The 27,049-nt window shown below is 39.1% G+C and overlaps 4 protein-coding genes across 7 annotated transcripts in view; 1 reads left to right on the top strand and 3 right to left on the bottom strand.

Annotated features, from left to right (window-relative positions):
* The first annotated feature begins 369 nt into the window (after positions 1–369).
* Positions 370–4,422, top strand: LOC128492809 (uncharacterized). The gene is made up of 7 exons (XM_053465503.1): positions 370–500; positions 877–948; positions 1,774–1,959; positions 2,225–2,329; positions 2,985–3,076; positions 3,305–3,437; positions 4,122–4,422. The coding sequence occupies exons 1-6, from the start codon at positions 381–383 to the stop codon at positions 3,399–3,401; spliced, it is 672 nt and encodes a 223-aa protein (XP_053321478.1). The 5' UTR covers positions 370–380; the 3' UTR covers positions 3,402–3,437; positions 4,122–4,422.
* Positions 4,423–5,354: 932 nt separating this feature from the next.
* Positions 5,355–8,093, bottom strand: ATP6V1FNB (ATP6V1F neighbor). The gene is made up of 3 exons (XM_053465504.1): positions 8,035–8,093; positions 7,361–7,844; positions 5,355–5,477 (listed from the first exon to the last, which is right to left on the bottom strand). Exons 2-3 carry the CDS (start codon positions 7,818–7,820, stop codon positions 5,362–5,364), a joined length of 576 nt encoding a protein of 191 aa, XP_053321479.1. The 5' UTR covers positions 7,821–7,844; positions 8,035–8,093; the 3' UTR covers positions 5,355–5,361.
* A 4,601-nt stretch (positions 8,094–12,694) lies between these two features.
* On the bottom strand, positions 12,695–15,183 carry ATP6V1F (ATPase H+ transporting V1 subunit F). Its single transcript, XM_053465505.1, has 2 exons — positions 14,986–15,183; positions 12,695–13,033 (listed from the first exon to the last, which is right to left on the bottom strand). The coding sequence occupies exons 1-2, from the start codon at positions 15,150–15,152 to the stop codon at positions 12,832–12,834; spliced, it is 369 nt and encodes a 122-aa protein (XP_053321480.1). The 5' UTR covers positions 15,153–15,183; the 3' UTR covers positions 12,695–12,831.
* Positions 15,184–19,378: 4,195 nt separating this feature from the next.
* Positions 19,379–27,049, bottom strand: part of FLNC (filamin C) — a 41,913-nt gene continuing 34,242 nt past the window's right edge. For all 4 annotated transcript variants that reach the window (XM_053465498.1, XM_053465499.1, XM_053465501.1 and 1 more), the window contains 16 exons: positions 26,714–26,854; positions 26,471–26,599; positions 26,016–26,189; positions 25,705–25,866; positions 24,974–25,177; positions 24,713–24,865; positions 24,088–24,210; positions 23,606–23,845; positions 23,080–23,352; positions 22,838–22,975; positions 22,283–22,398; positions 22,018–22,150; positions 21,749–21,925; positions 21,376–21,594; positions 20,851–21,060; positions 19,379–20,672 (listed from right to left, as the gene is read on the bottom strand). In XM_053465498.1, coding sequence (XP_053321473.1) covers positions 20,485–20,672; positions 20,851–21,060; positions 21,376–21,594; positions 21,749–21,925; positions 22,018–22,150; positions 22,283–22,398; positions 22,838–22,975; positions 23,080–23,352; positions 23,606–23,845; positions 24,088–24,210; positions 24,713–24,865; positions 24,974–25,177; positions 25,705–25,866; positions 26,016–26,189; positions 26,471–26,599; positions 26,714–26,854 — 2,780 coding nt within the window. In that variant the 3' untranslated portion in view covers positions 19,379–20,484. The remainder of the gene's footprint in view (positions 20,673–20,850; positions 21,061–21,375; positions 21,595–21,748; positions 21,926–22,017; positions 22,151–22,282; positions 22,399–22,837; positions 22,976–23,079; positions 23,353–23,605; positions 23,846–24,087; positions 24,211–24,712; positions 24,866–24,973; positions 25,178–25,704; positions 25,867–26,015; positions 26,190–26,470; positions 26,600–26,713; positions 26,855–27,049) is intronic.

Here is a 27,049-nt window from a genome sequence, read left to right as displayed (position 1 = left end):
GGTAAAGCAGAATTGTCATGACTATACAGTAGTTTCCTTTTGTTGCCCACTCCTCTCCAACCATACTTCCCCTTATTTCATTTTCATATCCTCTTTATGTCTATTCTTTGGTCCATACCCAGTTACCCCATTGTTCATTTTCCTCTTTCTCCTCATCACATCTGTTAAAAGCATCTCTTTATTAGGATCCAGACTTAACATTTAGATTCCATTGCAATTTATTTCCTATATCAAATCCACCTCTATTTTTTGACCTATAAGTTCCTTAAATTCATCCATTTATTTATCCATCTTTCCATTAACTTGCAACACCCATAATCTCACCAATACTTGATTTTTGGTACAATGCTTATGTTCCAAAGAAGCTGAACGCCTGCTGCATGCGTTGGCAAGAAGCCAATCAGGAAGTACTTGTGGCTGGAGTAGGAAGCACATTGAATGATGACCTATTGACTCACACCACTCACTTGCCAGCAAATGGAGTTTTAGTGCGGAATGAGGTTTGTGCATGTATTCCAATTATGGGACAATCCTACTAAAAAGTTCAGAACGATCTCATATAACACAGCATATCCTGAATCATTCCAGCTACCTAGGCAATACAACTTTCTTTTTTACTTTTTACAAAAGTGCCTTTAAACACCAAACAAAAACTCTCAAAAAGTTGAGTGTCTAATCCTTGCAAGTGTCCCATGTAAAAAAAAAGGTTGGCTGGCCCCATCCAATGAACAGTTCAATCCATGAGACTTTATTAAGAAGTACCACTGATTTAACTGCTAACTCACCAGCCGGTTCCCCTACTTTAGTGAATAAACCTGCTATCAGTGTGTATATTTCTTGAGTGCCTCTGTGATAATTTAATAATTTATGTTACAGCCTCACCTCTTACCTAACCAGCACATTCAGTTATGTCAGCGACTACATGTGGCAACTAATTACCAAAGTCAGGTGAGCAAAATAACTATTAAACCACCACCATTCTGTATAATTTAATGAGTCATAAAATTACTGAATATAGAAACTAATAACATAGGACGAGGCATTCAAATCAGCTTTTGCAGCCTTATAGGTTCATATAACCATTATCGCAAAGAAAGAATGTATTTATTATTGAGGAAGGGATTAGTGGAGTCAAGGTTTTAGATATCGTCTAACCCCTGCAAGTAGCATCTACCATTGGACACGTACTATTAGCTACCAGATGTTTCCAGCGGTTTTAAAACTTAAAGCAGTAGGGAAAAACAACTGCAAGCTGTGCTAGTAGTTCACAGGCGTAAGCAGAAATATTCCCGAAAAATGTAAACACAAATTGAATTATACATAGCATAATGGTATAAATCAATGTAATATCAACATCAAAAAGCAAGCGATCTTTCATGTGGGACATATTGTTTATACACTGAAATATATGGTTATTGGGATATTTTGATCTGTGGTCTGTGCCTTAAATCAGTGGGAGACAGTTTGGTCTGTAACCTGACCTCACTCAATTAAGTTCTGATTACAGTTTGTTATGTCCCCAGTACCAGTACTTGGCAAATAAATCATTTTGCAGCATATATATATATACACACAAATTCCTGCCATTCATAACTCATATTAATTAATGGATGGGGTGGTTATCCTGGGAGCAGTGTACTCTATTCTGTCATTCTGCATTACTAAATATGTCTGAGAAGCAATGTTTGGTGAGATTCTTCTTCTGCCATGTCTGGTGATGTATAAATAAATGTAATGTAATGTATGCTTGCAACCCATTTGCTTGCTTAACAGCACGAATCACATGTAACAGATATTGCAGCCCAACAAGCGCACCCAGAACGATCTTTACTGCAGCGAGAGAAAGTATTCTTCCGTCTGTCATTGAGGGAGCAGCAGGAGGCAATGCAAAGGCTCAAAGACCTACATAAGGAGGCAGAACTAAAATGTGAGAGTGACAGGAGACGACAGATGCTCAGAGTGAGTGGCAATCCATCTCTGATGGAGTAAACTTTACTTCATAACCCCACACATTACATATACAAAACCTGTCCATTAGCCCTTATAAGCACTTCACTTTGAACAATTTTGAACTGCTTGCTTAACATTAACTTTCCCCATCATACTATTTTGCATACTATCATGAATAGCCACTGTGTATCATTTTGCTTTGTGTGCATTTTTAGGAGATAATTACAGAGTAGTGAAAAGCTTTCAGTCTGAAAAGTCGATTTTTTTCCTTTAGTTTCAGGAGAGACTCTCCATTGCTCGCAACCGCAAATCAGAGGAGGATTTACTGGGGACCACTCCAAGAGGATCCCCCCAACTGTCCCCAGAACCTGTGTCCCAGGTGAGACTTCAAAGCACAAGCTCCAGTTTAATTGTCAGACTGCTCAATATGTGGAAACACATACACTATACTACTGTTCTAGTTGCAGGAGCCAGTTTTCATAGTAATACTTTTTATACCGTTTGCAATGAAGTAGATTGGTTTATTTAATGATAACAAAATTAACCGAACAGGTTCAATGGCTGTGTAAAAAAAGTTTTTACAATCACTGTTAAAAGGCTATGTTTGCAAACTATCTTTAGTATTCAGTACTTATGCATGGAAGAATGAAATATAGGAGCATATTCACAAAGAGACATGAAGATAACCCAGAGTGGACATTGCCTGGAATGTATGAAGGACAACTCAGCTCTTATCCCGGTGTCCCTGTGGTCAATCAGAACCTGGCAGTCCAGATTACAAATTGTGCAGTGCAACCCTAGTGTTCATCATGTTGTACTTGATCAGCCCCCTTAAAATCCATGGGATGTGTATTTAAATGACAACTCTTAGTTTTTGGTCTACAATTATATGAAAACATACCTGCCCTGCCGTGAGGTCTGCTAGGAAAGGCTATTCTGCAGTACCTATAGTGCTTACGACATCATTAATGTAGTCAGGTACAATCAATCAAATCTGTGTTATGATCTAAAGGCCATCTTGCATCTTCCAACAGGGGGATGCTGAGCACCAAAAGAGTGCAGTGAGAGAGCATCTGGAGAGGGTAAAAAGAGAACGTACCTACTTCATGCAGTCAAAGAGAGAGAGGCAAGTTTGAGATTTTAACATCCACCCAGCAGTTCTTTCTGAACTACGTGTTTCGACAACTTTATCTCTAGAATGCTGTGGAATATGTTAGCATAAGAAGATCAATTAATAATATGCATAACATACCCCTCATTAGCTAGGTCATCTAGAGCATCACTGTAAATACCTACATGTATCTCCTGAATAATTTTTGACACAGAAAAAAGCTCCATGTTTTTCCTTGATTAGGAACACAAGTACCTTCAGAGAACTATTGGATCCTGTACTGACCAGGAATGAACAAAGTTCTGGGGGAACAAGGCTAAGAGGAGCTAACAGTATGTGAGGAATGACATCACGAGGTGAGGAATGACATCACAAGGTGAGGAAGTAAGCAAGGAGGAGTAACATGTTTGGTCAGGAAGCTGAAGCAACCCAAACTTTCTTTGCCAAGCAAACTCATAGGCCGCTAACAGGCCAGGATTTTTGTGTACCCATTTCCTGAAAGAAAGTAGTTTAATCAAAGTTTAATAGAAAAGCCTTTGCTTGGGAATGCCAGGACATTCCAAAAAACCACATATATAGTGCATTTCTGATGTGTGTGTATATTTGGAGAGCAGGGTAGGTCAAAGCTCCAACTCTGTTGGAACAGACTGAAAGTCCAGGATTTTAATGAAGCCTGCATCATGCGCAGGAAGTGGATATTTAAACTCTCTAAAGGCTCACAATGTCAGACTGTTGAGGGGAGAGGAAGTTTGGCAAAGAGAGGCCCTGAGCCAAATGTGGCATTACCTGCCTGGACCTGCACATTTTGTCTTGGGGAGGTCCAGAATCTGGCTTAGCTGAGTCAGGCAGGGAAGTCAGTGAGTAGTTGGGCGGGCCAGCAAAGTATAAACCAGGGCAATTTGTAAATGAAACACACAGTGTGCTTCAAATTTGTGTTCCTGAGTCTTATTGCCCTAGAGGACTGTGCTTAAGATCCTTAAAATTAACATTTATGGCCCTCAGCTAACAGGGTGTTTGTCACAATATATACATATTGTAGTCACTGTTCTTTTTCTTTCAGATGAAACAAGAAGAAGAAGAACAGACACAGCACGATATAAAAGCTCATTAATGTCACATACAGAGAGCTTCTCTCCCCAACAAATTATTGATTCATTGGCTATGGTGGTTTAGGTTCTCTCTTGGTCATTTCCAATGATATTTTGATAGGAACATGACTTGTGTTGCTCTATGTGTGCTATAAAACACATTGAAGCTGTAGTCTCCAGAATGTATTATGGTGTTTTAATGTATTTCAATGGCCCCTCAAACTGATCATACAGGGAATTGGACAAAGAGGAGTCAGAAACATGGCAAGTTTGAACAAACTGATAGAGCAAACTACCAATGTGTGCATTATGAAGGGACAACCACATGGAGCTTCTCCTTCTAAAAGAAGGTCCTTTATCAAGTGTGGTTAAATCCGTGACGTGGCTTTCAAGAAATCTCCCCACATTAACTGTACATAATATAAGACAAGTTTATGCTTTCTTGTAGAAGAAGCTCATTGGGGTTCAGTGAATATACCTCAGAGATAAGGTATCAACTGGTGAAGCCATAGAAATTATGCTCAATTCTAACTTCATCCCCTAGTAGTTATTTTCTAAATAAAAACATGCTAGGTTAACTCTTCTTTGGTTGTCAGTTAAATACATGACCCTAAAACTTTATCAAACTTGATTTCTTCATTGTTTGTATATAGTCTGTGTAGATTATGAAAAATGTCCACTAACTGGTCCAAAATCACATGGGGCAGTCAAAAACATCACAGTTTGAACCAATAACATTCTTACAGCCTTATAATATATGTTTAAAATGCTCAAATTTAAATGGCAGATGAAGGAGGTCTGCTGCTGTGAAAATATAGTTATAGAATAGAATAGTCATATAATTAAAAAGGTTTCATTTATTGCATGAGCAAAAACACCAAATGCATCTAACAGCACGGTTGTTAAAAATTACAATATACATTCTCAACCATCCAAGCATAATGTGATTTTTAGTGTATGATTCACAGTGAATTTAGGTTGATTTAATAAAACATACTTATATACCATGTGTATATATATATATATATATATATATATATATATATATATATATATATATATATATATATATACTTCCACTGGATCAAACTTGAATGAACACACAAATCGCAATTTGTCACTATGATTAGATGGTACTTTCTGGAGCACTGCTGGTTTGGGTTGCAATTCAGGAAGTTTAGCACTGCAAAAAAGGCACTGTAAAATTAAGAATTAGAAGGCAACATCTCTGGAGTTCACCTCAGACGTGATGCCATTTTTTCTATAGAACGTGTCATTCACAATTCGACATCGTCGAAATATCGGAGGTTGGCTGTCTTCAATTTTACCTGGAAGGAATTAAGATTAAATGGCACTAAATTAAAGGTATGTACACGTTTAACTTATTATTTTTTAATTACATAGCTGTATATGAAGTTACAAGTTTAAGCAACACAACATACATCTGCATTTATCAGTTCATAATTTTCATCTCGACAATGAACAAGTGAATACAACAGTGGACAGAAGGACAGACTGTACCCGTGGCGGCTTTCCCAATTGTTGGCAAAATATAGTGTGTTGCTCCACACCTCCCAGTGCATTTTTTTTAAATACTGGAGGGGTCTTCACAATCCCTGCTATAAATCTGTAGTGCCTAGAATGATTTATCTATGCTTACTCACCTGCTGTATAGAATTGGGGGTTACGGCCTAAAATACTTGGCACAGGTCAGGGTATACAGCACAGGGTCTCCTCATCATCACATCTATCCAACTATATAGTTATTGATCCATCAATGAATTTGCTGGTTGTAAATTGCACAAGTTTGGGATGCAGGTGTGACGTGTGACATCCCAGAGGCTAGGCTCTTACGGTAAAGATAAAAAGGTATATACCAGTTTCCGGACAATTTGAACATTTGGGACCTGATGAACTGCAGCAAACTTAGGGTGAGAAGAAATATTGTCATACCCACTCCCCACCCACTAGAGACTGGGGCTATCCATGCCTGTACATGCAGCTAACCTCACCCCTTCATGGGAAAGGGGAGGTTCAGGGTAGCCTATATTATATGTACATTATAAAGGCCAGACACACTCTTCCTGCTCCAGAACTTCAGAGCCACACCAGCCCCTATATATTTCTGGTTTATATAGTGCTGGTCAACACCAGACTAAACAAATATAGTACATCTTACCATAGACATGTATCCCTCTTGCAAGTTTCTCAATTCCAATTTGGTTTTAGTCCACACTGCACCTCAACATTGCTCATTTGCTTTTGGTCATACTGTGTACAAAATGACTGTTCTGTATTTGCTGACTAAGACTAGTTGAATTGAATTGACCCCAGTATGTCAGAGGTACTTTAGGGTGTTTCAACTCATTATGCAAGGACAGCTTAGTCCTTCTCTCAAAGATATTTGCCTGGTATGGCCCTCACAATGGACAATGAATTCAGGAACCACAATCCTCCTGCGAACGCTCTTGCTCACTCCAGCTTTAAAGAAATAAACCTTTCAGTTTACTTTGTAATATACTTCTCCAAGAAGGACATGTTGCCTCGGCATAACCCACATTTTAGGTTGGGTTCTTATAAGACAATCGGGTAGTTGAAAAGCTGGGCTGTTGAATATACCCCTTTGTATTCTGTTTATCCATTCCTGGAATCATTGTTCCAGGCAGATAATTAGATTATAACTGCCGAGCCACACGCTATAATTTTGGCAACGTTGTTGCATAACCCCAGCAACAGCGTATCTAGACGTAAGTCTCCCTCGGCAACAGAACCCAGAATGACCAACTGACCTCTGACAAGTATATAGGGGCCCAGATTTGGCTGTAGTTTTATATGTGGCTGAAAACTGTTCCCAATCATATTAATGCTGATGGATCAGTCTTTCTGCAAAACATGTTGGCTTAGCTCTACGTCCAAGATGCTGGAATGAAGCAGCCTGGTTTGGTGTGGATGGAGATAATGAGCTATCAGCCCTACACTGAAGGATGAATATAGCAATCGTGATGTAGTCATTTCCGAGTTGCTAGCACCATGTTATGACTCGCAGAATGTAATCTGTCCAGTCTGGGCCCCGGGTTTTGCACCAGGAGAACACCTACTCAATTTATCACTATTACCTTTTCATTCTTTCAGTTAGATGTATTACTGAAGGAACACATGTAATTTGCTTATACATGGGGGTTTGACTTGAATAAATATTACATACACTTACCCATCTGCCACCCATAAGCCCAGTTACTTGTTACAGGATAGTAATACTTTTCTTCTGGTTTCTTACTATTCCTTAATCTCAGGTACCGGTGCCTCCCCTCTTCCTCCTTGGATGTGCCATGATAGAGTAAGCTGAGTGTTTTAGCACTGACTGGCCTCATATCATTGTCTATAATAGTGGGTAGTTGACTTTGTGCTCTCTCACTTCTATCTTGTAGATCCTTTCCACGCTCATCAATGATGGTTGGCCTTTTATGGTCCTCAGAAGCCCGCAATCTTGTGTCATTTATCGCAGGAAACATTATGTGATGCTCAGCCCTGGGTTTCTTTCTTGGCTGTGACCGGTTTCGGAAGCTCTGGCCATATTGGAGATGCCAGCGAATACGTGTCATCACCTCCTTGTCATAAGATTCCTTCATGAAGTCTTGCTTCTGAGTTGTCAGATTTAGCCACTGGGACATTCTCTAAAATATTAACCTTATATCCTAGGGAATGGAGATTACATGAAGAGTAATTATCTAAACAGTCTAGTTAAGCAAAGCAAATTAAATATAATATAGACGTGACCCAAGATTACAACATGTCCTGATTCAGTGTTATCAAGATTTTGTCTATTTTGATGCATTAAAAGCACAAACAAAATCTATAAAAAAAAAAATAAAAAAAAAGCCTTACCTCACTTCCCGTACTTGCCTTTCACATAAGTCTGAAAAAGGTTTGATTTACCTTCAAAGGCTGACAATTGCTTAATGCAGAAGGGTAATCAGTGCTTTGACGTATAAAATTCCATGGGGAGGAGTCATAAAGACTGCTTTTTGTATGGGTTATTCCTCCCTCTTGTTTGAAGTATAACTTTTATAAATCATTCTTTTGGTCACAGTTGGATTGGCGGGTAACCACTGTTGCTGCTCTAACAGCCAATTACATTTTTTTGTTTGCCATAGTAACCAACAGCAAACACTGCATTATGGGCAGATATTTAATATAAAAAGATGCACTTCATTTAACATCTGAATGTTGATCATGGTTACAAATTTGTAACTGGTAAGCATAACAGTCTGAGTGCTTGAGTGACTTTTGCACCAATTCCTAAAAGGTATATCTGCGGACAACGTGCTTCTATTTCGCTTACATCAAACATGTAAGCAGAAGTTTTTAAATCAGGATTTTAACATTTTATATACCAAATCATTATCACTGAATCATCGGAAAGGCATCACAGGTGTGCTTTCAGGGTAACGTGTAGTTTCCACAATTCAGTGGCAATTTTTTCATTCTGGATGAAACTTCTCAGCACAAACTGGGGCTGTCTGCTGAAGAGGGAGTTTTGTAGGAGTTGTGGTTTAGCTGGCAGGCAGGCAGGGACTGAGCTGACCCTGCATTATGCACAGTTTAATCAGTGAGGTTTCACGGATTTAATATGCTTTATATATTGCCATCAAATCTGACAGGTCGATTCCTCTCATCCTCCCTGACACTGGGCTCCTGCAAATGACATCTCTTCATGGTGCACAGTGTCACCTCTCAGCAAGGGAGCTACAGGCCACAAGAAACATACAGGAAAAAAGTGGAGGATACGGTACGTTAAATATTAATATTAAATAGCATATTTTGGGTGCCTGGAGTGCGGCATTTCGAGAGTAGGGCGGCTAGTACTCTAAACTGACAAACAGCACACTCTCGTTTTTGCTCGCCTGCAGCTACTAGTTAACATACCTGGGGACTCACTGGGTTTCGCCTGGACACTACTGTAAAGCGCCCTTTCTCCAGGTCTCTTGGTCACTGCGAGGAAACTTTATTATTAGCATGATAAGAGTCACTACATCATCATATATAAGAAATGATGCACAGAGGTCGTCTTTCACCTGACAACATCTACTACTGAAATAAGCATGTAATGAAAAGGTAAATATCAAACTTGAATGCTAAAATAAAGTAATTAAGTGACATGCAAAACCAACACTTGTAAATAGCAAACGCTAAAGTGTCAAATTACTGTTATGATAAATTACAGCAATCTTTTATAAAGAGCATTAAATATACAGATCACTGCCCAATAAAACAAAGGTCTTACAAGGCCTTCATTATTAGCAGCCATCCTTAATTGGTGTGTTGAGAAATCTGAAGTCTTGAATGGTGTTAGTGATGTCATATAGTGAACATGTCTACCTGTTTTCATGGTGATCACTTGAATTTTGGTATTGGGTACTAACAGCTTATTTTGGGGCAGGCTTGGACCTGTTATCAGCTAAAAGTGGAGTATCCAGTAACTCAGTCCACACTATAGCATTATTCCTCAGCTGTAGTGCAGAGAATTGTAACACAATTGTAATAATGCAATTAAGGCATGATGCAATTATTCTTGTACACAAGTATACTTCAAAACGGTGTGTCAAAATAAGATATTCCCATAGACCTCAACATGTCCTTCACCCTGGTATGCTAGGAGTGAGCTTTGAGAACCTGTGTGTCTATATATAACAATAGAATTTCTAAACAATGGTCAACGAGCATCACGATGGAGAAGTTTAATTATAAAGGAGATATATGGATCAGAGCATGCAGCACATAGACTTCGAAGGTCTCCCAGTACAGAGACATAAACATAATCTGTTTTCATTCTTCTTTCAGTGCTGCATTTTATGCATGCATTTTAATTTGTTAAACTAGATGTATAATTGCTTCCAGTAAATGAAAACATAATTTCTCATTCTTCAAACCTGTTAACCCCTTAATGTCCACGCAGGCATGGACAGTTGTGGACCAAAACATAGAAATGGACAGGCATCACTTCTTGGCGCACCGAGGGAGGATGACGGCTGCACAGCGTGGGGCCAGATTGGATCGCCTCTCAGCAAGGACGCTACAGGCCATTAAAAAACATACAGGGGGGGAAGTGGAAGATGCAGCGAGTACTGTGTGTATAACGTGTGAAACGGGGAGGTGCTGAAAAACACTTGGAAGATTCTAGACATTTTTCCTGATATTTATGAAAAAAATGAAAAACCTTTACCTGTGTCTTTCATCTCACTATAGAAGAATTAATTTTAAAGTACACTTCCTTTTAGGAAAATTAATGCAATGCTTAATATAAGGTGTACACATTGCATCCCAAAAATGGTATAAGTAACTTTCTTATAATTGCTGCTCAAAGGTCTTGTTAATGTAGATATCCTTGTGGCCACACATGGAACTAAACATGTTAGACAACTGACAAACCCATGTTGGACTCTTTTCTGAGCTATCTGCTTGTTGTGTCTCTCGATTGTTGACATTTGGGTTGGTGGATCTGCTCCTATCTTTACGATTGTTTTTTTCTGGCAGCAGCAGATATTTTAATAGTCTTTACAGAAACTAATTAAAAAAAAAAAGGGAAGACATTTTGTTCTGCTTGCTCAAAAGCCTCAGGGTAGGAGACAGAGCAAGTCAGAACGGTTCGAAGTTGGAAGGAAGTTTGGAACCTACTGCCAATTTCTTGACCCACACACCAAAATGAATTGATTGTGTATACTGTGAGATTCTTCAATTTTAACTATAATTATTGTTCATTTCACATAAAAATGCAATAGTTTAAAATGTAAGTTTTTACACAAGGCTAGGAGTCCGGCATTTTTTCCTCTTATTTAAATATTAAAAAGCCAAAAAACAGATGTTCATGAAAAATTTTGCTGAAATGTATTTAATCTCCTAGAAATTAAACAGCTGCTGGTGGGGGGCAAAAGAAACAGATAGAGAGGATTCTTATCGAGCCCTCTGCATTTGGATGCAAAAATGTACGATATAAAGAGACTTTCTGTAATGCGCATGTGATAACAGTATATATAATATCGATAATCATTAGGTGATTTAGTATCATGTAGCTATGTACCCTATCCTCTATCACAGTAAAATGAATTCCGATTAAACACAAAAAAGAGCTTGTTCTGGAGTTAGTAATAAAAAATAATTACAAAGTGTGTTAGTAGAGACGACATCACCAACAAATGCATTTTCAATTTGTGCATGTATATGGCCCGTTTGGGGAAACAACTTTGTGCATCAAATATTTAATTAACCCTTAAAAGGTGACTTAGTCCTTAGCTTTCATACATTCTTTGGTGTTTAGTCCATACACAAGTTCTAAAGGCAGTGGGTCAAATCGAGGCCAAGCAAACATCAGACAAAGACTTCCACATCTTTGTTTATTAGATGACCTTTCACATATTTCACATAAGGATATTATAATCAGAAAAATCAAGGGTGGTGATGCATTAAACACACTGCTGCAGCCAAGAAGGAAAAATAATCTGACAATGAAAATGCACAAAATAGCTCTTCATAGTATGAACCATTTCAGCACATAAATTATATACTGCTTTGTTATAAATATTTATTACCTTAAATATAAAGAAATGGTATGAAACACTATTTAATTTTTAGAGGTCAGCAACGACCGGAAGATATTTCCAAAATGTTCTCTCGTTTTCTGTTCTCACTTCACCGATGGCTTTTTTCTAGCTAAATGAGCTGGGTTTATCTCCTGTCTCTTAGGAGGCAGCCCTGCCTGATCTACTGCATGAACTGCAGTACATAAGAAGCACATCTTTAGAGGATTTCACATGGAGACACTCTGCGGAGACTTTCACAAGGAATTCTGTTGCAAACTACTATATACCATTTGATATACGAGCTATGATACGGAGCTGTTCTCTGTAAGCCATCTGGGAAATTCTTCCAAACTGAGGGAAAAGATGTTGGCGTCTTCTCATAGCATACTTCCGGGTGGGCATCAAGAGGTTTCCAATGGCTGAACTGCTACTGATCACCGAATAAGCATTTAACTTACTTTTAACCATGTAGCAAGAGGCAATATGTCATAACGAAAAACACCTACATTAAGTTTATACATCAACAGCAAGGAATGTCTGCTCCCTTGTGCGAGTCCACAAGCCCATAAACATTCAGTTACAGGAAACTGATTATTTTCGAACATTGTGAGATTTCTATTAAGTCTATATGCCAATCTTAAATAGTCTTGCATACCAATAGCATAATATATTCTACACCATGTCATACCAAAGCAAAAACATGATGATTCTAATAGAAATCTTGAAAACTGCATAAATGAACCATTTTACTGGTTGCCATCATAATAAGACACATTTTCAATATTTCTGCCGGAATCATTTTACTCAAGTGAAGATTGCCTATAACTGAGCAAGAAATGTTCTGTAAGATCGTAACAGAAGTGGTAAGATTGTTTAGCAAAGCAATCTATGCAGATTTAAGACAACAAATTAACTTAAAAAGGAAGGAAATTATACTATTATGAAAACAATGGACAACATGAAACACGTCACTGTTAATGAGAAACAATATATTTAAGATTTGGGTCTAATGACTGCAAGCAGGACAGGATATCTCACGAGTAAATAGGTTACACCAAGTGGTCAATGTAAGGTTTCCAGAATTATTCGGAGCTCTGCCGTAGAGTTACCGCAAGTCATCAGAGGTAAACATGCCCTTAGCTCTACGCAGAATGGAGTCCTTGTTTGCATCGTAAGGGTGCTCTTTGGATGGAATCTCAAGCACAGCAGGGATAGAAACATTGTGAGCATCAATAGCGTGACGGATCATTTCGGCAATGAATTGGTTGATCAAGATGATCCCGATGTCATCTCTGTTTAAGAAACTCCTGTAACAGATAGTAAAAGTTAAAAATTCAGGATTGAATCAGGTTTTCAAACTGAAGGCAAAAGCAGAAACGTTACAATCACATGTTTTTCCAGAAAATTTAAATGAAACGCGTTCTGGTAGGGGTTCTGTGCATACATCACATACCTAAAGCCTGGTATGCCGATAGTAGCCAAGACCTAAAGGCACAGGCTGTTCGGAGCATTTATATGCCTCCAGTTTGACCTTAAAGATATGCAATTAATTACATGATAGTGAAGTCCCCCCATCTTTTCATCAAAATCTCTTGCTATGCATCTACACAACCTGCATAGTTCCATGACTTGCGGGAAATGCTTTTGGATTAACACTTCTACTGCATACGAGTGCTCGTACCCCGCCAGAATGATGATGCACTTCAGTGTTAAGTGTTTTTGTCACAAAGTGTAAAATGCATATTAAAGCCCTTAAATGCATTTTTTTAATTGGTGGGGGAAGTATGGGACATTATACTATCCCTTTAAATGTAATCAGTCATGCAGAGGGTTACATGCCAATGTTTCAAGTATCCTTGTATTATTATTGTGTAAATGTACATCTAGTTTTCGGGTACAGCAAATCTGTGTTTCTATGTTAAACAGACCTGCAGGCATAATGCAAACCAGCAACACACGGGAGCTGGCAGTAAAAGTACTGGTTCAGAGCAGAGCTTCCCGGTCCCAAAGGTGCTGGTATAAAGAAAAGCAGACTTTTCCTACAACTTCTAGACTTTCAGTAAACAGACAATGTTTACCCTAAACATTGAGGCATTTCAAGGTTGATGTTCTACCAGAGGTCATATCACATTACCATGCAAAAGGGGAAGACAGGAACAGTATGATTAGTACATTACTGGGAGAGAATACTTGAGTAAACAGACAAAAAGCAGAACGGTGCTCTTTAAAGGAACAGTAACGAGCCTCATTTTCTTCTTCTCATGCACCAGTAAAGCAAAGTGTGTTTTTTGTATGATTTCCTGCTTTCAGTGAAATTCTACCCCTTCTTCTACATCTCAGTAGCTTCTCTCGATGTACCGGTATGCAGCTTCACTGGCTAACCTGTGCATAGGTCCAGTTTGTATTCACTATGCAGGGAGTGGTAGTCTCGTGGCATTATATGCATGGCAATAGTCCAGCCAGAGTTTGTGATTTCTGCATAAAAGGCATTAAAGTCACTATTGAAGCACAGTAATGCCACCCTTCCGTCCTCAGAGGCTGCAGTCTGCCTCCTGCCTAGCAGTACCCATACATCTACCGCACAGGCATCAGGAGCACGCATCCGCACAAGACCGAACGCTAACCTCTACACCCTTCCAGGACCCCTCTGGCACAATCCCATACAATCCTGATGGGCCTACCTAACATAACCAGAAATGTTCTGCAGGGTAACACAATGCTGGGCGAGTGATATCATTATGTTAAGCGGAACAGAGGCTTCAAATCTTAACATGAATATCCCTTTAACTTGGGCAAGTGCAACAAGATCAATGCTGTCCAATATAGTTCGAGGATTTCTTCCTGTCATCATCTAGCAATCTCAGTTTATTCACCCTAGATCATGTCTCCCCTACTGCTTAGGGTATGTATGGATGTATGCATGTATGTATGTATGTGCCTTTCTTCCTTTCACAGTCTACAATCTCCTCGGTTCCAAAGGCACAAAATTGCCTGCTTGCCATCTGCACCAGTTGGTGGATCCTGATGCAATCCCTAGTAGTAGTTGTGGGGCATGAACCAGTGTGTTTCTGTTACACAGCCGCAAAAGGTGTTCAGGGAACACTGCGCATCATGGACGAGAGATTCAATGACACGAGATTGAGGCCATTTGTGGCAGTCTGAGAAGCAGTACCGCGGCCATCAATGAAAACAGGTGACTGTCTCACTCACGTACTTTCTGCCCCATCCCAAGCCATTCTTTTCCACGCATCACACTTACCGGAACGTTTCTTCTATTTCCGTGACACTGGTCTCTTTCTCCACAACCAAGAAATTCGGTTTCCGGTTTTTATTCAGCTCCCCAATGCCGCCAAGCAGGAAGCCGGTGCACGTATCCTCATCTCCGATTACTGCAATCAGCTTGCCGCGAACTAACCCGCCTGCCATCGCTCTCTCGCTCCTCAATCGCCTACTACAACGTCCTCTCCGTCTACAACGATTCAGCCTGTCACCGGAACTGTACGCATCATGTGACTTTTACAGCAATCCGTGTCATGTGACCTGATGGGCGGAACTAATAGTCACACGCCAAAAGGAGGCGTGTTTGCCTACGGCTTTCGTTAAGGTCGCAATACATTTTGGTACGTTTTGCCAGGTCACCGGTATACCGGTTATTTTTCTTTTCAGATCCCATTGTACTGCGCAGTGGTATATAGTGGCACTAAATAAAACAATAATAATGATAACTACCTGCATATAGGTGACAGCTTGCTCCATTATACTGTACCGCCTTTGAGTAAATTGTAACTGCCTGGAATACAAGTATTTGGCAATTGACATGGTTAATGGTGTATCTTGCAATTTAAAGAAGAAACCACAATGACTCATCTGGATTAACCCCTAGTTTTTATTTCATGTTCTGCCAAAATACACTTAATTAGGACACTCCAGCCATAAAATGCTTATGACAGCTGAGAGGTCCCTTAAAATTTATGCAAGGTCCCCCTTGTAAATGCATGGTGGGGTAAGTGCACGGTGATATGCATTTGTCTCTGCTCTCTTAAGGGGTTGTGAGGGACAGTAAACATTTTGGTCGTGGTGAATAAATGGGTTATATTCCAGTAAAATGTGATGCCATCTAGATGTTAATGTTATATACACCTTTCAGCATTTGAAATGGCCGCGGAGGGCCGACGCTTATGTTTCAGGCATGTTATTAGCGACATGGGTTGTAGGTAGGCCTTATAGCTTGTTCATCGCTATTTATGTATTTCAGTAATGTAAAAAAATTATGCTATTTATATACTAATTAATTCAGAAACCTTGGGGTTTGAATGCTGCATAAGTTATAACCAAATAATAAAACACTGACCGCCGTAAATTGTTCAATTTGCTTTATTAATTTATTCATTGGAGAATGGTCGTGAACTAAGATATAATCATTAATACCCTTTAATATACAATAACTTTACACCCAACAAACACCAAACTCCTTAGGTATAACTCCTAGGTACCATTAATATAATGGTATTAAAGTTACGATTGACTTATTAAGATACTGTATACATTAGAAAGCATTGTTTTTCTCCTGACTTCTACTCTTTCTTCTTTCTGCTTTTACTTCAGGGCTGGTGCTTATACAGTCTAAATCTCACCTCTGAGGAGGCCAGTCGGCAAAAAGCATCAGGCGGCTTTGACGTATAACAAGCACTTTTTGATAATACCAACTGTCAACATTATATGTTAAATATATATTATATTAAAACTGTAATATATAAGTCGTATTTCAGTCTCTTAGCCCATTACTTTCCACAGCACAGCAGAGTCAAGTGAGCACCTCATACACATGACTTGCCCACACCCTGCTAAGACTGCGGCACACTTTGTCCTTCACTGTCCTAGACCTCTCTTTCCCCCTACGTGTAGCTCAGGTATAGATCAAATAAACACCACATGGAATTACACCATTGCAGGTATAGATCAACTGAAAAAACACACGCAAACTCAGCCCTGAAGGTAAAGATCAAATAAATAATATATGGAAACCGTAAGCTGCAAGCATAGATCACAGGTTGCACGCCTCAGAGGCCAGTCCTGGCACCCAGATTGCACTCATTAACTTCCAGGACACGCATATAGTTTTCATATTGCAGACCACCCCAGATAAAAGCCCCCAGATTGCACTCAGAAGACTCAGAATAACATACCCAAACACACACACACCTAAGAAAAAAGACACATGTTCACACACTGACATATACACACACAAATATACCCAAGCACACCCAGATAGATAAACTAACATACCAATACAAAGACATGTTCACACATTGATATACCCACCCACATGTTAATATACCCAAGCACACAAAGCAGACACACAAACATGCCCACACAGACACTGAAGCAACTCACACACACTCCCCTCACCGCCATGCCTCAGCAGGCACTTTCTGTAGCTCCCGCGGGGTCACGCAATCGCATGACCCCGCTTCCTCCAGTAAAATTAAAGAGGTAAGTCCGGTTGTCAGGACTTACCTCTTTAGCTCTACCAGATCCACCAATGACTTTGGGGCTTATTCCTGCCTGGGTCCCATGGAACGGCACCATTTAGAGGGAGATCAATGATCTCAGAGGAGGCGCCCCCCAGACAGAGTGCGCTCTACACTGGCACCTAACTTGCCTATAGGTAGCGCCGGCCCTGGTCTAAACCAATATCTGACAAGTTAATTGTAATCTTCCCTGTAGAAACCTGAACAATTTGTTTTACTGTGGACTGATGGATATGCAAATTCCTTGAAATTACTTTGTAACCTTTCCCAGCTTTATACACATAAACAATTCTTGATTGTATATCTTCTGAGGTTTCTTTGTTGTGAGGCATGGTTCACACCAGCAGATGTTTCTTGAGAATAGCAATCTCAAAATGTTTGAGTGTTTTTATATATCAAAGTAGCTTTAAAACATTTACAATAACTCCTGACTCCAATTAGCTTTTGTTGAAGTGATTAGCCTAGGGGTTCACATACTTTTTCCAACACACACTTAATGTTTGAATGAGGTGTTCAATATGGACAAGAACAATACAAAAGTTTGTGTGTTATTAGTTAAATCAGATTGTGTTTGTTCATTATTGTAATTTAGATGAAGATCATATCATATTTTAAGATACATTTATACATAAATGCTGGTACTTCCAAATTAATTCAAATAATTTTTACTGCCACTGTAGTCGATTTAAACTTTGAACAAACTATGTCCCTGTATTTCCCTTTTAAAGATGGCAATGACTTTCTTATTTGTATTGTAACATGAACTATGAATAACATTTTCATCCTCACCTTGGTTAATTGTAGAAGACGACCCTATATAACCCTGCCTTATATAGGGTCGTGTTCTACAATTAACCAAGGTGCTAAGTGCTTTTCTATTAAGATTCATTAGGTCTAATTCTCATTCTGTAAATTGGAAGACCAGATTGCTGGAACTATATACACAGCAGTGCATAAGCAGCAAATAACCACATCTATAGCTATGCCTATGGTGGTGCTGATAGATATAAGTATTTCCTTGTGTTCCTATGGATAGACATATCAAGGTTGCTGGCTACTTGGCAGTGTGTCAGGGTTCCATCTGGGACATCTGAAGACTGCTGCATTTACAGATTAAAGACACTGTAACCATCTGCATTCCGAGGTCATCACAAAACAAATCTGTTGGACCACTGTGGGAACACAGATTTTATTCTTTCATGCCATGTTCTCTGTGTATTACATATTTAGATCTCGATTGCTGTGTCCTGGAACATATTTTTGAATGTTATATTAGTGCTTACATTTGTGTACTTATATTATTGAGCAAATAAATGCAATTTTGTTCTTAACACAAGCCTCTGGTATATTTTTTTTAAAAAACACATTGTATCTGCCCAGTAAAAAAATATGACAGCACTTTGCGGCCTGGGACTGGATGGCCCCTGCAAACCACAGGGACTGAAGGAGCCCATGGCTTAGTTCAGCGAATAACCTCTTCTTATTTAAAAACACAATTTCAGCTTTTTCTTAGTTCTCAACCAAAAGTTGACTTTTGAACTTTAAAATGGCTACCAAAATTCAATCAAAGACATGGAAGCTCACGTTGAATTTGCATGCCCTCACTTTTAACTCTCTAAATTTAAAGTCATAGCCACTTGCAAGCCTTAGCTAACAAGCTGCTTATCAAATGATGGGTCTACAAGTTGTTTTGCAAGTGCATATAAACAGAGTCGAGTCTGGTCAGTTACTCGAATGACCACTTGACTTAAAAGTAAATAGACCCAATTGAAGAAATAAATTCATGATGGAATCCATTCTGTGTTTCTTCTAAGTGTTTCCAATATAGTACTTTTTGGTCACGAGCATTGAGTAGTTTACCGTATGTGTTCCCTTTTTACCCAAGGAAATGTGCTTCTTTATGGAAGTATTGTTGTCAGTGACCTAACAAACACTAAACCTTCTATTTCTGAAATGTGACAAATATTTGAAACATGGAATAGAATTTTTAAAATCACACATATGTTTCCTTGCAGAATTTTGTTAATTCTAGGCATTCAGGTAAGAAATAAAAGTGTGAGACATACAAAGCACTGTAATGTAAAATGTGATTACTAAAAAAGAAACTGGAAATTATCTTGGCACATTAGCAATAAAACTTTATTTTTCTTTTGTATGCACCAATTTAAAGATCTCTTATAAATGAACATGGGCTTTCGTGGGCCCTGTACAATGCATAGAAAACAAACTGTCTACAAAACGCAGTCGCGTGGCATAGGGCCGCATGACGTCTCCTCTGCCCAAATCACAGTGCTAGGACAATCAATCATATACCTAAAAAACTGACCAGGTCAGAGGTTAAAGGGTCAGGATGCCCTTGGGGCAAAAGGCTAATGGTCAAAGCTGCAAGTCTGCAGCAAATTACAGGAACAACTAGCATATAATTACTTTCTGGGACATGGGACAGATGCCACAGGGAACGTGTCCACTCTAGAACACAGACAGCATAGAAAGGGAACTCCATTCACAAGAACTTAGTTCATTTTGAAAATGGAGATTTATTTTCAAACCCAAAAGAAATAAATTGGGGAGAAAAATCATTGGTACATTGGGTTTGACCTTTTAATACTAGCTTCAGTTCTTGTGTACCAAGTCACATGAATCCGTGAGGAAACACAAACAAAGGAACTAGCTATGCAAACAGATAATAAGACTGATAATAACATTGATACAATGATGATGCTCCAGATTGCAGGCCTATTCATTTTGCCAATAACCAGCAGTCATGTAATAAAGTGACCCACTGACCCTTGATGCCATATTTAACCCTCGTCCCTTCATTCTTCCTTAAAACCCCTGTCCCCCCGCAAATTAAAAAAACAAACACAAAGCGCGTAGAAAACAAAACAGGTAGCGATTAGAAAAAAAAAAACGCCAACCGGAATATAAAGAAAAACAATGTAAAAAGCAGAAAAGGGCATTGTGGGTATGTGCATGCTTTCCCCCTTTCCCCAAATCCCTCACCCACTTCTCATAGTGGAACCACTAAAATGCCCTCATGCAATGGGAAAATTCTTAGACTGGACATACAAAGGCACTCTGTGGAGTTATTACTAGCTGTTATGCTACTAATACAGTTTGTTTTTTATTTTCATCAGTGCATTTGCATAAAGGGGGATTGATTTGTCCTTGAATGGCAGGTAGGCTTCCTACAATGCCTCCTATACGATGGAAGATAAAGAAGGGTTTCAAGGCACAGAGACTTGGAAGGGACTCCCAGGTACGTTTTGGTCGCCCCACTTGACGATGAGGATGTAGTCCCCCTTGTCCTTTACGGTGTAGGTCACATTATATAATCGGTTGCCCATATGCTTTACATATACCTCTTCACATGGGGTTTTAGGGCCATGAACTCCTACCATCAGCATGTTGGTTCCTGTAAAATGCGAATAGAATTTAGTTAGAAAACATTCTAACATTAATTACTAAAACGTGTTGCTTTGATGTAGCAGTACGTATTAAACAATATGGTGCATGTCTTCAAATAATGTGTGTTTATGTGAAGAACAATGGACACACAGATTGCTCAGTGTCATATATTTGCATGCCCTCACCTGCTTTGCTGCAGTCTACAGTGAAGGTGTTTTTCTGTCCCACAAAAGCCTTTGACAACCCAGGACCACGGGACACTACTTTGGAGGCATCAGAAGTAAATTTGGGTACAGCCATGCCATAGCCTCCTACAGAAGCTGAAGATTTAGTAACAGTTTCCACAAGCACTGTTGATGTTTCATGTAGACTATGGCCACCTGAGAGGCGTGGACCTAACAGAGGACGTAAGGAGAAAACACAGAGTTAGAAGCAGAAAATAAAGGAAACACGTTTTCTTGGCAACCTACTCTATGAATCATAGTTCACCCAAACACACTTGCCCATAAACCTGTGGCAAAGGCACACTCCACATAAAAGGGGTTTGTATGTATATATGTATATATATATATAGTTTTTTTTTATTTGTACAATTACAAAGGTTTATTTAGTGTATAGAACTTCAAAATGTAATGTTTTGGGAAAGTGAATGATCTGCTAAATTGTGCCAGGAGACAGTGGCAGAGACATATGTGTTTATTTTCACTGACCTGTTACTCTGGCTTTAAATGGACTTCCAACTATATGTTGGGGACCTCCATACTTAATAGAGATTAAGTAGTTTCCAGGAGCCATTGGAGTGTAGCTAATTTTGTAGCCATCAGGACAGTCCTGACAATCCAGCTTAACTTTGGATGGACCATCAATGGTTACAGAGAGAGACCCGGGTCCAGCATTCAATGTGTTTACAATAAATTCTGATGGTCTTCCTGCAGAAATTGCAAGGATGAGAGAGAAATTAATTCACCAGCTTGTACAAGAATCAGAATGGTGAGAATTGGTTATTGCTCATAAGACCACCATATTTTGGTCTATGCTCAAAAATATCAAAAGTACATAACCAAGAGTTATTCTTGTTATTACCTGTGACCCCACCCTCCAAGCCTGGTCCATATGCTGTGACAAGTCCAGGGTCTCCAGCCTGGCTCTGTTCTCCTACACGGATCTTGAAGGGGCTGCCTGGGATGTGGCGCCCATTGAACTTGACATCAATGGAGTGCACACCATTCTCACGAGGAATAAAACGGATTGAGTATTTATCTTGAGAATAAAAAGGAAGGTCAATGTCAGAAATAAACAGCAACAAAAAAACGATAAAGGTATTATAGTATCATTTAATATTCTCCTCTTACCACTGTCTACTTCAGAAACGTAGCACTCCTCTACTACTCCAGAAGGAGTGTGTACTTTGGCTTCTATCACTCCTCGAGCTCCGTTCAGCTGCACAGCAAATGAGGCTGGTTGGTTGACCTTTAATCCTGTCTCCTATGGTAAAGAGATTAGGGTATTTAAATCTATCAACGAGTTGGGAATTGTTCGTACTTGCCAGATGCTTGGGATTAGTTAATTATATGATTATATTATTGGTTATCTATGGAAATAATATGCTTGTCTTACCTGAAGGCTGGTTACAGTCAAACGACGAGCATCGTCAGAGCGCGAGGCTACTGGGACTACAAAGGGGCTGTCTGGGATGTGTTCATCATTAAATTTAATAGACACCTCATAGTCACCTGTAATTGAAGACAAGTAGACTTGCATCAATGCCATACACATTATCAGATCTCAGTCTCATGATTGCATATGTTAAATAATATATAAAGCAATATCAAGTTAACATATGCGTATGCTTCTTAAAAAATTATTGCCATAATGATATATTTGCTAACAACGGATCTGTTAGCAAATTAACATAAACTAGGTGAAATATTGTGTATATTATTTTACTAACACCCCTAATATAGGGGACAGCATATTAAAGTAGTAAAGAGTACTAGCATTCTTCCAAAATGGAAACATTAAAAATAGTGCTAAAAAAGTACACCCCTTTAAAATAATGTAAAAGGACCACACAGTTAGCAATGTTTCAGTATACAGTTTTTTAGGTGATGGAGCATCAGTTTTTCCACTCCTAAATATTAAATAATAAATTATTCTATCTCGCCAACTTACCAGCTTCCTGTACAATATAGGACACTCCGCATGATCCATCTTTTCGGTCTTCAAAGGAGATCTCTGCCTTACTTGGGCCTTCCACAGCAATGGACAGACCCCCAGCTCCAGCCTCACGGGTCCAGATACTGAATTCAGCTATAAAATATGAATAAAGTTATTATATAACGCTAAAAATATGACTTTTTACTGTAATTTCTGAGAAACCTCATGTGTTGAAACTATTTCACACTCAATCTTACCTGGAACCCCTGCAACTCCCCTTTCCAAGCCAGTGCCTCCAGCCCTGACCTTGTGTGCTCCTCCTTCTCCCATGGGGCCAACTGTGAATTGGAATGGGCTCCCAGGTACATGCTGACCACGGTACTTGACACTGACAGTGTGGGCTCCCATCTCCTGTGGCACGAAACGTACGCTGTATGTGCTGTCCTCTCCGTCAATGATTTCAGCATCTGCTGTTTTTCCAGAAGGGCTGGTCACCTGGGCTGTCATATCCTGTGACCCTGCCTCACCTCCTGAATGAGAATAGCAATACTGTTTAGAACATGTATACATAAGATAAAAGCCTACAATGAGGCTAATAGATGCCTACTTATTTCTGCAAAGTGCCACTGCGATATGTTATTATTATTCCTGACAAAGTTTTATTTTTTTGTATTGGTGTGTAGGTTTCAGGCTTGTGCTGTATGAGACAGTGTGTATCCTGTGCTATAACCGTGTAGCGGCCTTTCCTTGCACAAAGATGTTGCACTGTGTTGTACTACTCACCTTCTTGCCTTGCAATACTGCTAAAGGTTCCAAGGCTCTCGCGTCCAAGGAAGTCTCCAAACACATTGTGGAAAGGATCTCCTCCGACCTGTGTTGATTCCTCCACTCTCACCTCACGCTTTGTCTCACCACCTCTTGTCTTGCTGATCTCTGTACGCTCTGTACGAGTGTATGTGTGGCTGCTGCGTGTAAATGTACGAGTTAGGCGCTCTTGTGCCGACACCATCTGGAACCAGTTGCCTGACATGAGGAAAGAATGAGAGAAAATAAACATAATTCAACCTCTTTGGCCTTTGCATTTTATGTCCTACTTTGTGTCTATTCCGAATGATTCTAAATTTGCAAACAGTGCTAGCAAGCCCTATAACTTGCTAGGAGGCTAATTCATTAAGATTCCACTTTATTCCCTTATACATTAAACGTGATAACTGATAACGTGTATGTTCATCTATTTCACTGTTCCATATTTCTCCCTTTTATACCTGGGATCTTGAGGTTGAGGTCACATGGGCTGCCAATGCTGGCAATTGAAGGAGCCTGACGTCTTCTGGTAATGCTTTCTTTCATACGCCCCTCACCGGTAACCTTCACCATGAATGGGCTTCCTGTATATAAGGTGACAAGAGTGGTTCATTACTTTCATAATACTAAAATAAACTGAGAAAGTGTCTTTGTATTTATGTATTCATTTGATGCCTACAGTATATCACAATTAACCAACACCTTATTTTCACTATATTGAAACCTTTTATCTTCTGGGTTCTGTGCTTCTTTTAAAATTCTCTTTAACACCAAACTCATAAATATTGGATATAGTATTATTTATTAATTTATATAGCTCCATATTGTACTGTAAACAGAAGATAGCAAGCGGGACATAACTTAACAATTTGCTCTTACAGAAACAAAAGGAGAGGAGGGACCTGCACAAAAGAGTTTGCTGTATATATGTGCAAGGCCCTTGATATGTATGTATTATCCAAAGTGTATGTGTGTTTTTGAGAAGACTAAATGTTTCTTTCTCTATTGTATATGTAGAAAGGTGTTTAAATGGTGATTTGATGTGGCACAGAAGGTGTGCTTTGACATGAAACTCTGTCCACTCACCTGGGACGTGTTTCTCTGCAAACTTGATATTTATAATATAGGTTCCAGGTTCAGTAGGACAATATGACACCTTGCATGTTCCCTCTTCAACATCTTCACAATTAATATCCACTTTACTTGGACCTTCTATGGACAGCCCTAGACCTCCATATCCTGAGAGATACAGAAATTAGGACAGTTGAGGTTAGAGTACAATAATTGAAATGCAACAAGACAAAATCTGTGTGGGATCAGTTATAGGATTTTAGATATTGCTCTTACCTGCATTCCTTGTGTCGACTAGGAACTCGGAAACCTCAAATGTTGTTCCTTCTATTAATCCCTTTCCGGACACCTTCACCTTGCTTGCGTCACCAATCTCAGATTGTCCCACCATAATTTTGAAGGGACTGTTGTTCACATGTTTCCCATTCTTCTTCACGCTTACCACATGCTCACCCACCTCTTTTGGAGTGAAGGAGATACCTGTAAAAGGTGAAGACACTGCAGTGAAGAGATAGTTTTCAGATTTTAATTGGTTCATTTTAGCCAAACAACATTCTCCATGATGAACACATTCTGAGTATATTAAGTAGAACAGAATACTCAGCAAAAGCATATCATCATATAACTAACCTATACACATTGTGTTTTAATATAAATTGCCATTTATATTATTATGGTACTTGACTTTCTTTGTAGTTTACAAAGTGTGTGTTATAAAATTCCAGAAACACTAAATGGAGACAAAATTGCAGTTCACCAATGCACACACATAAAAAGTGTAAAATAATAATATGTATGTCAATTTATCCACATACCATAGAGAAAGACAAGCAATTTAAGTATACATAAGAGTTGTCTGTTACTCTGGTCTGCATTCCCTGTTCCCCTAGGCTGCTAAACTCTGAATATGTCAGTAATGCCATGAGACTGCCTACCAAACCCAAACTGGACAATCTTTGTAACCTTTGATGGTATTCTAGCAGTTTATTGTCCTTCCGAGGCTTTACCTATGTGCCTATTTGGCAGTCTCTTAAGAAGACAAGGCTCCTCAATGCCAGATGGAGCTCTGATGCTGGCAGTTAGCAGACTCAGGTCTGACTCAGTGATCTTGAGGGAGACATCTGTTGAAGATCCAACATTGAGCTGAGAAGTTCTCATTGAATCATCTCCTGATAGGGAAAAAAAACATTAGTTGCAACATTAGGTACCACTGAACAAATATTTTATCTGTTATTTAAAATATATGTATTGGGAATTTAAAAATACTATGGAATACACTGAAATCCTTTCTTGCCCCACTCTATGTATCGTTCATCACCTGTTATCTTGGCTGTGAAAGGACTGCCTGGGATGTGCTTGTCATCAAATCGCACAATAATGTTGTAGTCTCCAGGAGCTGTGGGTAAGTAGGACACAGTGCAGGTACCATCTTTGTTATCCTTACAAGTGATCTCTGCCTTTGATGGACCCTCAACAGCCAAGGATAATCCACCTGTGTTAGGAGATAAATTTACATTTAAATTAAAACTCATGTTAAGCAAAGCTTCTCTTTGAGATAATAAACCAACACAGACTACAGAACATTGTTAATTGAAATGTAATGGTAAATTTGTTGTAACCAAATCTTAAACAGAGGCAGTTTCAGCTATTAAGACTAAAAATCAGTTGGATGGGCGGTATTACTGATCACATGATCCATGAGATAGACAAAATCAGTTGGAGATGACACTCCAATAATAGACATTCATATTTTTGTGAGCTGAATAAACATACCTTCCCCAGCATCTTTTGTGACAATAGTAAATGTAGCTGGTTTGTTGACCATTCCATGACTAAGGCCTGGTCCATATGCATTTACATGTCGGCTGTTAATGGCATCCACGTAAAACTGCAGAGGGCTCCCTGGAAGACAAAATGTCCAAATTAATATTCATCTAGGTTTTGAAATCCTAAAACATTTTGATATCATAAATATATCATAATGACCCTGTGATCATCTCATTCAGAATTACCAACCTGGAATATGATTGCCATCGTATTTGATGTCCATCTCATGCAGTCCTTTCTCCACAGGTGCAAATTTTACAGTGACAGTTCCGTCCTTGTTATCAGTAATATTGGGACGAGCTGTTTTCCCCGAAGGCATTCGAACCTCCCCTATGTCCAAAAACACAAGTCAGTTAGGGTTCAAAAGGTAAAAGCCCATGCTGGATTGTTTTTTTTTGGTCATTAAATTTGATCAAAGAGCAACACATGCCAACCTCTGTCAAGCTAAACTTGGCTTATTGCATTTAATACAAATGTTTGTTTTGTTTTTATTTATCTAATTATTCCAATTTAATTGATTAGAAA

Source organism: Spea bombifrons, chromosome 4, assembly GCF_027358695.1.
Source record: "Spea bombifrons isolate aSpeBom1 chromosome 4, aSpeBom1.2.pri, whole genome shotgun sequence".
In the NCBI taxonomy this organism is placed as follows: domain Eukaryota; kingdom Metazoa; phylum Chordata; class Amphibia; order Anura; family Pelobatidae; genus Spea; species Spea bombifrons.
The sequence above is the reverse complement of the archived record's forward strand: the minus strand, read 5'-3'. Positions and strand labels throughout refer to the sequence as shown.